Source organism: Lepidothrix coronata, unplaced genomic scaffold (assembly GCF_001604755.1).
Source record: "Lepidothrix coronata isolate B3197 unplaced genomic scaffold, Lepidothrix_coronata-1.0 Scaffold7, whole genome shotgun sequence".
NCBI lineage: Eukaryota > Metazoa > Chordata > Aves > Passeriformes > Pipridae > Lepidothrix > Lepidothrix coronata.
Window position 1 is genome coordinate 8857110 of NW_016690187.1, and position 9812 is coordinate 8866921.

Genomic DNA, 9812 nt, shown 5'->3' on the forward strand with positions numbered 1-9812 from the left:
CATGTCAAGGTTTATGACAAATGTATTTTTCTGAGAGATTTGTTAAAGTGGCTCTTGGGTTTCAGTTCTGGTATTTCTTAAATCCACCCTTCATACTTTTTAAGTAGACAGAGAACTTGTTAAAGGGTGTCCACAGAAAGATACGTCCATACCAGGAACGTTTCACATTATCATCTGCTTATCAAATGCAATTAATTTTTTTTTAATTCTTCAGATATTCAAGAATTTGATCTTAGGGCAGTTTTACAGTCCTATTCATAATCATTGTTCTTGCACTCTTGTCTTTTTCATTTTCATCGTGAAAGTCCTGCTTCCTTTTTTTTATAACGGCTCTGCTATTTCCTAGATTTGAACACAACGTATCTGTAAGTAAGAAATTGCTCAAAATTTCTGCTTAGAGTTTCTAAATCACTGGGTACTTCTGGAAGCCAAGAATAGACTTGAATAGCTTTAGAAAATTAAAAAACTTTTTATCTGGTAAATATTTACTTCCACCAAGGAGCAGTTTTAGAATAGTTGACAATTTGATGTTATGTCAGTAGTTGATCTACTGATATGTGGATTTGTGGTGGTTAGAAATAGTTTTGCTGGCCAGTGGTGCAATGAGATTTTTTATTTTGCAGGTGGGTTAGTTTGGGGTAATTCTCAGTTAACTTGGAAGTTAAGTTCCATGAAAACATCTACTGAACAAGTAAGTGCAGAGGAATATCCAGTGAAACATTGGATCTTTTTTTTAGGACTAATCTCAAAATAATTGTGATAATGGACAGGGATGGATATAACACTTGTAGTTTTCTAAGTAGAAATTTTAGTACTTTTTTTTTTTAAATAATGTTCCTTCATAACCTCTAGACCTTTTAAAATCAGCTGATACATTCCTAGGTGAAATCCATGCAAAGATTGCCCTCTAGAGGACATTCTGATTTTTTTGTTTGTTTGTTTAATATTTTTACACTGCATTTATTTCAGGAGGATGAAATCCCGAGATAAAAAGGTACTGAAATATCCTTACTCTTTTGGCCATCACTTGAACTGTCTCCACTCATTACATTGTTTTTACTTTGTATCCTGTAGACCAGTTAGTATAAAAAGTAACACATAAACAAGAGGAACAGTTGGACTGTACCTACCTGTATTACAACTGGGCTGATATGCTTAACCTACTGAATTGCACCCCCTGATTAAGTGGCCAAGAAGTTCACTTAGAGACTCCACTGACTTCACTATTGTCCTTCCTGTGTAACATCAGTATTTGCATTATAGCATAAAATTGTTTCACTTGTTTTGCTATGCTGCCTGTAAACTTGATTCATACCTTGGTTTCAGCACAGTTTTACCTGACATTTACTGATGCTTTGAAGCTATGAAAGAGCTAGTGTGGAACAGCTGATGAGCAAAAATAGGACAAAGATACACATGGTTGTTAGATATGGACATCCATAAGGAAAACAAGTAAATGCAGCAAATTTTTATTAAATCTATCTTCCAGTTAACAAACATCCACTATGTACTGTTGGCTTCTATGAAATTTTATTCTCAACACACACAGGTTCAAAAGGATCACAGTCAACTCCAACTTGCTTTCAGTTTAACTTGCTACTCAGTCCTGCTTGCTATTGCCACGTGGCACACTAGAACTAGAAAGTTCAAGAGCTTTTCCTGACTCATGAGTTTCTTACTGTGGATCTGAACACAGCATCCCAAATTAATTTCTACTTTCATTTTAGCATCAAAAAGAATAAGTTCTGCCAAGTTCTTACTTTTCATATTAATTCTGCAAACTTAATTGACTATTCATTTGCATGTACTTACTTTTTTACCAGTGGGGGATAGAACAGTTTACAAAATGAGAAAACTGCATGTTCGCGGCCCCATCTTTAGCATCTGAGATTATTCTAGACTAAATATAGAGAAATTGTCAAAGAATGGTCTTTCTGTGGTCTGCTGTGTCTGTGGGGATGCTGGATCATGTCACATATCGCTGCTGCAGCTCTAATTCTTCATTTCATGTTACATGTTTTCTTCTAAAGGTTTGTAGAAGTGTTGGCTTTTGAGTGGTTTGGTTTTTCTCCTTACAGTCATACTTTTTATCCTGCTTCATCATGTGGTAAAGTCAGAATCTTCCTTCTTTGTTATTTGTTCAGTTGGTCCCTTGCCACAGATAATAAAAGAAGTGTCATATATTGATCATTACTTTTAAACAGCATCAAGCCGGGCAAAAAGCTTGATTAAATTAACTCCACAGTCTACTAATTTTGGCAAACGAAGTTATGGTTAAAAGGCTTAATATGAAGTGAAAAAAAAAATTGAAAGTACTTTTAAGTGTCCTGCTGAGTACATCTACAGACTTTTGTACCCCAAACTCTTCCTTTCTGGTTGCCCAATTTTAAAAAGTAACAATTCAAGAAACATTTTAAAACTCCCACATGATAGTGCATTATAAAGTGCATTGGAGAATTAATTTGACAATAATCATATTCTATGTAAATAAGTTTATTTTTCAGTATCAGGGTGGGGAAAATAGAAAGGGAAGTGAAAACTGTATGGTAACTTACAGGATGCTTGCATTAATGAATTCCATGTAATCAGATTTCACAACCACTCATGGTAAAATTATAACTGTGATTTGTTTTTAATATACCTTGAACTCTTAGCCTATTTTACATTGAAGGAGTAGAAGGTTCATATATGAAATGTGTCTTAGAATGGTTTCATCAAACAACTGACTATCAATCTTACTTGACTTGCATATCACTTTCCTTTTCATTCAGCGCTCATCATAGATTCTACATTTTACAAAGCCTTCAGCATGGCCATTTTAATTCAGGTAGTCTGACCTCTGCTACAATTCTCTTGACTATAAATGCTACATGTGTGTACACTAGAACTGAGTTCTCCAAAGCTGAATTGGTGTTCTTCATCCAGAGATGGAGCTGTTCCACAATTTAGTCAAGCTATTGCATTCTAATTGCATCTGTTTGTTGGCAAAATCAGTCTCTGCTGACAGCTTTGTGCCATGTATAAAGCCACTGCCCAGCTCTTAGGAGCCTTTTCAGCATTGCTTCCTACAATCAAAAGCCTAATATTTGTCCTAAATATTGAATCTGCAATTTTAAAACTGTCCATATTAAGTGGTATACTGAAAATAAGATGTAATCTACATAGCCTCTTCAATAGAAAACCTAATTGTAATGCAGAATTTTACCCCATTCAAATAATATTCTTAGCTATATATTTTGAGTTCTTCTTCTACACACTGTGAAAAAAGTTTAACCACTTGGTTAACATCAAGACATCCGTTTTGAAGGATTGATTCCATTTGACTTATCTTCTGTTTCTCCAGCTTCTGTATCTCCTCGAGCATTTCTTTACCTTTGCCCTGCAAAAAGAAACATCTATTTCACTAAAAGATATAGAGTACATAGTGATCACCCTAACATAATTCTGTTCTACAGTCCATATATTAATCTTTTAAGAATTTCTAGGGTGCACACTTGTATTGGTACAAGTCAGCACCCTGACAGGTTTTCTTAGATACCTTTCCTAATATCTAGCATTCACTTCATCTCCCTACACCCTTCTGATGGATTGAAAATAAAATTAAAGCTGCTTCAGATATTTATGTTACCAAAACTTAAGTGAGCATATGACTGACTTATCTTTAAGAACACATATCTGTAAATAGGAGAGATGCTACTGTTCAAAGTAAGCAACTCCTTTCCTGCTTCACCTTTGTGTACAGCTATCTTTGTCATCTTGTTTCCTTTCCTGTCCATACCAAGCAATGATGAAAGGCAAGCCCTCCTTTCTGCCTGAGACCTGAAGAGTTTTAAGTACTCTTACCAGGAGTTGTCTATTCCCTTGTGGCTGCTCAAGTATTCCCCCCTTATCTGACTGGTGCAGGACTCTGTGGTGAACAGCTTTTTAAAGGTGAGCCATGCAGATACTTACCTGGGCCTCAGCCTGGGAGTACAGTACAGTGCTGGCTGCAGTTTGAAACGTGCCTGCTAGATGCCAACACAAGGGGCTTCTGGGGCACTACACTGTTCTTTGCCATCCATCAAAGGGCATTAAATGGCACTGCATTAACAGAATGTGAGCAAGGAGCTTATATAAACCACCTGCTTGCATTGAAATCTAATTTAATCAACATACCTCATTAGTTTCCATAACTACAGCAGCACTTTCATGTTTTTTATAGAGCTCATGTCTTCGATCTGGCTTACTCTGGAAACGTGGTTGCTTCTTAACTGGATCATCGTGACCAAATGTAGGGGACGTAGTTTTTAATAACTGAGTAATATCGGGCACAAAAATGAAAGGCTTGAATACAGACCTAGAAAGAGAAAATATAACAGAGATCCTTTACTGACCCAGTTTTGTTAAAATTGTTGAGTCAGTATTTTCCCCCATTCTTCTACTTCCTTCTTTCAAGAAGGAAGTATTAAAAAAACAATCTAACTGATGTCTAAGTCAGTGTCACAGCAGTATTTCACTAAGTAGGTTGGTACAGAGCATTAAGGTACATAATACATTATGTTCCTCCTACATTTGATTCTGCTTTTTCAGGGGGGAAAGAAAAACAAAGCAAAAAGGAATATAATTAGACAAACTGCAGCACTTTTTCATTTAGATATTTGCAATTTTTTATCCTATTTACTTGCTGCTATATCACCTTGCTGGATCTGGAGTTCCAGTAAAGTAGTGAATACAGGGCAGATTAGGCTGCTGAGGCAGTACAGACACCATGCTGCCAGTTGTCATAAATCCACCTTCCATGTTAATGCCACTCTCTTTGTCACGAAGAATTTCCATCATTATTTCAGAAGTGATAGATCCTATTTAAGATACAATACAATTATTTAGACACAGAGCTACCTATAATACCAACTAAATGCCATGTTCACTACAACTGGCTGCTTTTTCCTTTAATAGGCAATGCCAGTTTTAGTTTGTCTGTGTTGGCAGGAAAAAAAAGTCATCCTAATGGCATACCTTAATAGCTAATACATGTATAAATGTTACTGCTTTCCCCAAAGTGATAATGCACTATAATATGACTTAAAAAGGGGGGAGGATGAAAACAAGTGGTATTTCCCAGACAGGTAAATTACATATGACTAGCAAATGGCCATTCACAAAGTAACTGTTCATATGAAAATTAGTAGCTTGGATTAAATGCTGAACTCTGAGCACTGTGTGGAAGTTAAGTCATTACAATACTGTTTGGTATTCGAACAGAGTTAATACCACTGTGTTGCTTTGAAAATATAAAAATAATAACCACTATGCATGGATTTTGTGTGAAACTTTGAAACGAAACACCAAGACTGTCACTTGTTTTTTGGGTTTGGTTTTGGTTTGGGTTTTTTTGGTGGCTTTTTTTTTTTTTAATGTATTTTCATCCTCCAACCTTAAAAAGCACTTAGGCTTCAAGTTGACAATCAAAAGGATGCACTGGAATAACATGTTCTATATTCAGAATCAACAGAAACTAAAGTAGTACATTCATTTGTAAAGAAGTCTTAATCAGCACCCTGTGTGAGGTATACTGCCAAGTGTCTCTGTGAAAATAACTCTTTCTTCTCAGGTGAAACAAAGCCCTTTCCACATATGCCTCTGCATCCAGTGTTCAAATGATATTGCTGTTCATGTATAGCATACACTGAAGCTCAGATACTGGCATGGTATCACCAAGCCATCCAATATTCTAACAGGCAGCACTTGCAGAAGTTTTCACATTTGGTGTATCAGTAGAGGGTATACTTCTGGTACAAAAACAGTTCATTCACTTTTTTTTTATTTGAAGGTATCATCTACATTTTTAATATTTTAATGTTTCCCTCAGTGAGTTCTAACTGCATAAAGATTCTTCTTTTAAACTGCTTTGCTGTTTCCTTTTAAAGTAATTGCGTGTAAGTCAGATGTCTTCAATACTGTTTTTTCATGCATGATCCAAATTGCCTGTAGGCAGGCATGCAGCACTACATTTCAGCAAGGAAACACTCTTAAGTATTCCCACAGTTGCCTGGGAAAGTCGGAGAATTAAAGAAATCAGCAAGCTAGACAAAGAAATTAAAAAAAGCAAAGGTCAGTTTGTCAACTGCAACTTGGCAATCTGTCCAGCAGGAAAGAAGGTACTGCACATTTTCCATTAGAATTTATTATAATTTTGTATGCCTGAAATGCATTCCCTATTTTTTGAAATAAAAATAATATTTATCTAAAAATGGTCTTCACATGGTAGGTAGCCTGAAAAAAACCCACAACTGTAATGCCACCGAGTGAAAAAGCGGGGAAGGGTAGATGAAGAAACCAGTGATTTTACTGAAGCTGTAAACCAAATAGCTTTTAGTTAGGGCACCTATTTAAAATAAATCTAAACAAAGTGAGCCATATGAGGCTGATAACCTGAACACCTAGTGGGATTTTTCAAATAGCTCAGGTAAATGCCTGAAAATGGGGATTTAGAATGAAAACGCAGATAGAATCTTAGCGTTGTTAAAATACAAGTAAATACAGGTATTATGAAAATGCTTTCAGTATTCAGAACCTGCAATTCCCAAAATGAATGCAGGATTTACATGATCACTAGAGCAAAATTGCAAAAGGTAATTCACTCTGATGCATTAACTAAATGCTAAACCTGGTCTGGGAGAGTTCAGCTAAATAAGTAAGAAAAAAACGAAGAGGTGCAGTGTAATCCTGGTTCAGATTAATTCCTTCAAATGAGCAAGTGAATACAGATGCAGTTAGAAGCGAAGTAATAGCTTCTTTCTCTGGAGGTCTGAAAAATAAGTGAGTAAGTTTAGTGATTAGGAGCACCTGCTTAGAGTACAGAACATTATTTTCTTCTGCTCTCAGTGTGTTTTATTAGACTACGCAAGATTAGAGTAGCAGCTACAGTGAAACTACAAAGACTTAAAAACCAATGTCAAAAATAAATGCAAGATATGTATCTGAGTGCTGTACTGTTGCCTGAGGCCTATATGAGTGGTACCAGACTGAAGTTGTTCATAAGGTTCTTTGTGGCTGCAAACCACTGGAAGTCTGTTTTAGCCTCTATTTTTTTTTCCTTAGAAGTAGAGTAATAATACATAGCCTATCAAAATGTTTCGGAACAGGTCTTACACAGTATTTAGTGATATGGTCATAATGTGATCTCTCACGACTGTTGCTGTTGCTGTGTGTGTTTGATATTTGACCCTTGTTTTAATTTTTCCTCATGAACATACTGTCAAAAATGGATAGAAGATTTCAAGTTCAGCACTTCTCCTTTAGGCAAAAAGTTATTCTAGTAAGTTCTGGTTCACCAAGTCATATGAATAATTGCCTGCATCAGATGTATAATCATTTATGATTAACATAGCTCACTAAATACTTTGCATATCTTAAAAAAGAATATATATAAAAATTATACCTTTATGTTTGTTCAGGAGTTTATAGCCTTCACAATATCGGCCTCTGGTTGTGGTCATTCTGGCAGTATTGACATAAGAATATGTGGCAGCGAAATCAAATTCCTTTTTCCCATCCCACCAGCCATTGCTTTTAGCATATTCCTTCAATTTTGGGTGTTCTCTGTCAATCTTGGTTGTGATAGAGAGCTGGTTGGAAATATTACGTACACCTCCTGTTTGTAAATTGAGGAAAGAACTGTTTCAATACATAGAATGATTTTTCTTGGGATTTTGTTTACAATTACTTTACTAAAGCAAATTAGAGCAATGAAGAGTTTCCTGTAAGATCTTTGAGTCCCGTGGTTTATTTTTGGCCCTCTCTCCCTAGCTATATGTATTCTTCTGATTGAAATTCCACTGCCACTCAGTTCTGACTCGTTTGCTCCCATTGCCAACATTGTACTTCAGGTTCTGTTCTCATTATTCCCATCTTTACATTCTTCCTCTTAAACCTCCAAAGATATAGCTTGTCCTTCTAAGTCCACTGGAAGAATCAACTTCTTCAAGGCCCAATACAGCAATCCTGTCACCAAATGAAATTGCCATTGATTGCCACCATCCCTATGACCATACATACTGCTGTCATTCTCATGCTGACCTTTCTGTCCTCTGTATTCCAAGTGCAGGAGTGGGTACCTCTAACTCTGAAAAGGCCCTGTCACTCAGCTCCTCTGACAAACTGCTTGCCACTCCACACTCATGCCCTAGGAAGGAACTCCTGTTTACAGGTACATGTATGTAGCTGGAAGTTAGTTTGATGCCTTAATGAAATGGTAAATGAAAAGTGGAGAACTGCCAATTGTCATTGCATTTGAAATGTTTAAAACAAAGAGCATCATCCATACCTTCTACTTTTTCTGCTGCCCAGTATTTTCCTGATGTCTCCAGCACCCATGCCTCCTTTCTGTCAGCTATCAGAAAACTGTTATGGTATGTAAATGTCATGTGGCTCTCCATACAGTTTCCTCCCTGTCCATATTTTTCCAGCAAATCAACTATGACAGTAAGAGCCTTTTCAGCTGTGTCTGCTCTTTCAAGTCCAAGCCTAAAAAAAAAAAAAGGAAGATGTTATCTTTGGAACTATAAACTCCACATACAGCTATTCAGCTTGAGTATTCAAATTGACCTGGAATGCTATTTCTGTATGTACCTGACACTTGTATGATCTGGTAAGAGAAATGAGCAAGTCACTTAAAGGGCTTCTTTGAAGTAGGTCCTCAAAGTGCTTGATGTGGGGAAAAACACCAAATGGAAATACAGAAAAGCAGGGAGAAAGCTCCTACAAAATGCCTGCAAGTCCTGTGTGGGTATTGGACTGGGGGGAAACAGTACCAAGAAGAGTTGACTGGCTGCTGTAGGTTAATGACAGTTACACTGGCACCCAGTGGGGTAGGCACATGAAGCTGTTGTTATTTACACAGAGAGGTGCAGCTAAGACTGAAACTTAAAATTATGTGTGTGTAAGATGGGGGAAGTAGGAAATGAGTACAGACCCTAGAAAAAGGCCCAAACACTAGTTCCTGAAGTCTACCTGTGATCTTAAAAGAATTGTTTCAGTTTAGTATAAACTTTTATATAGAGAAAAATATTTGCTAATTTCCTTGACAGATTCTGGTCTAATGCCTGATACCTCTTGTGGGCTCCTGGCAGAGATTTAATGCCTGTGCCAATAAGTACTTATTTTTAACCATAGCTAGAATAGTGGAAGAAGTGTTTTCTGAAAGCGAAAGGACATATTTCCCCATATAACTCAAACCAAAGGTTTCCACGTTAAATTCCAAATCCGAAATACCATTCACCAGAAAGGCCTATGCAAACCTTACGAGGTCCATGCCGAGGAGAGCTTCGCTGTCGCAGACCTCTTCCCTGCCCCACACGGCTTCGTTCCCGATGCACACGCCGTGCTCGTTGGCTCCCATCTCGGCGCCCCAGAGCCAGGCAGGGCGGCTCAGCACCACGGCGTGGGTCCGCTCCGCCTGCTCGATGCTGATGTAGGTGCACTGCAAGGGGTCAGAGCACACCGCGGGTCACCGGCCAAATCGCGGGCTAAGCACGCAGGTAGCGGGGTGAGAGGGGTGTTTTCGCCACCTCCCGCAGGACTCGTCCTGCCCTCACCTCCAGCGCGGTGCCGGGCGGGTGCGTCGCGGCCGGGAAGTGCACGACCTCCTGCACCTCGTCCGCCGGCCGGTCCGAGTTCTTCCCGAACACCACGCGGCCCCCGGCCGCGGCGGGCGGCAGCGCCACGAAGGTGTCGCAGGAGCGGGGCGACGGCCAGGGCGACATTGTGGCGGCGGCGGCCGCTGAGCGGGCCCGGCGGGGACAGCGGCGGTACCGGCGGCGGGGCGGGGCCGG

At 38.6% G+C, this 9812-nt stretch overlaps 1 protein-coding gene across 1 annotated transcript; it reads right to left on the bottom strand.

Moving 5' to 3' along the window:
- Nucleotides 1-1447: 1447 nt before the first annotated feature.
- SCRN3 (secernin 3) lies at nt 1448-9807 on the bottom strand. The gene is made up of 7 exons (XM_017837089.1): nt 9576-9807; nt 9279-9460; nt 8306-8505; nt 7421-7633; nt 4676-4838; nt 4156-4336; nt 1448-3379 (listed from the first exon to the last, which is right to left on the bottom strand). The coding sequence occupies exons 1-7, from the start codon at nt 9741-9743 to the stop codon at nt 3224-3226; spliced, it is 1263 nt and encodes a 420-aa protein (XP_017692578.1). The 5' UTR covers nt 9744-9807; the 3' UTR covers nt 1448-3223.
- Between the last annotated feature and the right edge of the window lie 5 nt (nt 9808-9812).

Bases quoted from the DNA above. Each gene is read 5' to 3' on its own strand.
- SCRN3 (XM_017837089.1), bottom strand. From the start codon at position 9,743: ATGTCGCCCTGGCCGTCGCCCCGCTCCTGCGACACCTTCGTGGCGCTG. The intron at 4,839-7,420 runs GTATAATTTTTA...TATCTTAAATAG, and splicing joins ACTCCTGAACAAACATAAAG to GATCTATCACTTCTGAAATA. The intron at 3,380-4,155 runs GTATGTTGATTA...TTCTTTTTGCAG, and splicing joins TAGTTATGGAAACTAATGAG to GGCAAAGGTAAAGAAATGCT.